This window comes from Marmota marmota, unplaced genomic scaffold (assembly GCF_001458135.2).
Source record: "Marmota marmota marmota unplaced genomic scaffold, marMar, whole genome shotgun sequence".
Lineage (NCBI taxonomy): Eukaryota > Metazoa > Chordata > Mammalia > Rodentia > Sciuridae > Marmota > Marmota marmota.
The window spans coordinates 1-2,297 of NW_026002179.1; the positions used below are offsets into that span (position 1 = coordinate 1).

Below are 2,297 nucleotides of genomic sequence, written 5' to 3' on the forward strand. Positions count from 1 at the left end.
ATCCTGGGGTCTCAGCATGTACTTCCTTTCCTGGTTAAGTCAGCTGTGCAGGGGTTTATCCAGACCCATCGGAAGGACAGCCCAGCCAACCTGGGGTTCTTTCTCCCGAAGTCTGGCGCTGAGTTCACAGAGGAGAATTTCAGAATTCAATAGCTTTGTTGCCAGGACCAACACGTGTGGAGAGTTACGTTCTTCTCACTTAGGCCAAGAAGTCACCTTGTGTGGATGGATTCAGTACCGAAGATCCAAATGGTGTCAGTCTTAGTAAGTACCAGAAGAGAGTAAAAATGAAGCTTGGTCCTGGAATGGACTAAAAATAGCCCTGGGCTAACTAAATTGGAAGAGTTCCTATGACCAGTAAACTAGAAATGGGCCCACATCCTGGAAACAGCTGGGAAGCTTCAATAGCATGGGGAAAGAGCTTATTTCATCCTAATATTAGGCAAAACATCTTCCTAGTCCTAAGAGATTGCCACGGTCTTGTTCAAGTTGTCATTCCCCAGGATGAGACAGCTGCTTCTGTAAAGAAGATTCTATGTGAAGCCCCTCTGGAATCTGTGGTGCAAGTGTCCGGAACAGTCATTTCCCGACCTCCAGGACAGGAAAATGCAAAAATGCCAACAGGTGAGATTGAAATCAAAGTTAAAACAGCTGAGCTTTTGAATTCCTGCAAGAAACTGCCCTTTGAAATTAAAGACTTTGTGAAGAAAACGGAAGCTCTTCGTTTGCAGTATCGCTACTTAGACCTTCGTAGTTTCCAAATGCAGTACAATCTGCGACTGAGGTCCCAGGTGGTCATGAAAATGCGGGAGTACCTTTGTAATCTCCATGGGTTTGCGGATATAGAAACCCCAACACTGTTTAAGAGAACCCCAGGGGGTGCCAAAGAGTTTCTAGTACCATCCCGGGAACATGGAAAGTTTTATTCTCTCCCTCAGAGTCCTCAACAGTTTAAGCAGCTTCTGATGGTTGGTGGTTTAGACAGATACTTTCAGGTTGCCCGATGTTATCGAGATGAAGGTTCAAGACCAGACAGGCAGCCCGAGTTTACTCAGATTGACATAGAAATGTCTTTTGTAGACCAGACTGGGATCCAGAGTTTAATTGAGGGTCTGCTCCAGTATTCCTGGCCCAGTGACAAAGACCCTTTGGTAGTTCCTTTTCCTTCCATGACCTTTGCTGAGGCATTGGCCACCTACGGAACTGATAAACCTGACACTCGCTTTGGCATGAAGATTGTCGATATCAGTAATGTGTTCAAACACACAGAGGTCAGATTTCTTCAAGATGCACTTAGTAAGCCCCAAGGAGCTGTCAAAGCCATGTGTGTCCGTGAAGGAGCAAATTACTTAAAAAAGAAAGACATTGAGTCCATTAGAAAATTTGCAGCTGACCATTTTAAAGAGGAGGTCTTACCTGTATTCCTAAAAAACAAGGAAAACTGGAATTCACCAGTTGCTAAATTCATACTGGAGAAACAAAGATTGGAATTAATTAGACTAATGGAGATTCAAGAAGATGATGTAGTCCTCCTGACTGCCGGAGAGCACAAGAAAGCATGCTCTCTGTTGGGAAAGTTACGTCTGGCATGTGCCGACATTTTGGAAATGAATGGTATGGTGCTCCGTGACCCAGCCCTGTTCTCCTTCCTTTGGGTGGTGGATTTCCCACTCTTTCTTCCCAAGGAGGACAATCCCTTGGAGCTGGAGTCAGCCCACCACCCATTCACTGCTCCCCACCCTGGTGACATTCACCTCCTGTACACTGAACCTGAAAAGGTTCGCAGCCAACACTATGACTTGGTTTTAAATGGCAGTGAGATTGGAGGAGGTTCCATCCGAATTCACGATGCAGAGCTACAGCATTACATCCTGGCAACACTACTGAAGGAAGATGTGAAATTACTGTCCCATCTGCTCCAGGCTTTAGATTATGGGGCACCCCCTCATGGAGGAATTGCCTTAGGGTTAGACAGACTGATGTGCCTTATCACTGGAGCTGCAAGCATCAGAGATGTCATAGCCTTCCCAAAATCCTTCCGGGGACATGACCTCATGAGCAACGCCCCAGATTCTGTTTCTCCTCAGGAACTGAAGCCCTATCACATCCAGGTCTCCTGGCCAGCAGACTCAGAAGCAGAAAGGAGCTCACTGAATCATTCACACCATCCAGAAAGTTGAACTTGAGTTTTGTCCTCTTTGCTTCACCAAGGCTAAAATCAAATCTGGATGTGTCACTCATATGACAAGTCTGTAGGCGAATATAACCCAGGAAGGATTCTTCACAATAATGTATCA

General features: G+C 45.7%; 1 protein-coding gene across 4 annotated transcripts; it reads left to right on the forward strand.

The window, feature by feature from the left end:
- The first annotated feature begins 6 nt into the window (after positions 1 to 6).
- On the forward strand, positions 7 to 2,291 carry LOC107135174 (aspartate--tRNA ligase, mitochondrial). 4 transcript variants are annotated; one of them, XM_015477100.2, is made up of 3 exons: positions 7 to 243; positions 443 to 1,778; positions 1,890 to 2,291. In XM_015477100.2, exons 1-3 carry the CDS (start codon positions 17 to 19, stop codon positions 2,178 to 2,180), a joined length of 1,854 nt encoding a protein of 617 aa, XP_015332586.1. In that variant the 5' UTR covers positions 7 to 16; the 3' UTR covers positions 2,181 to 2,291. The 4 variants fall into 4 exon arrangements, with proteins under 4 accessions (XP_015332586.1, XP_048653443.1, XP_048653444.1 ...); XM_048797486.1 differs by having other exon boundaries at positions 443 to 614; positions 711 to 2,291; XM_048797487.1 differs by having other exon boundaries at positions 1,817 to 1,920.
- The last annotated feature ends 6 nt before the right edge of the window (positions 2,292 to 2,297 follow it).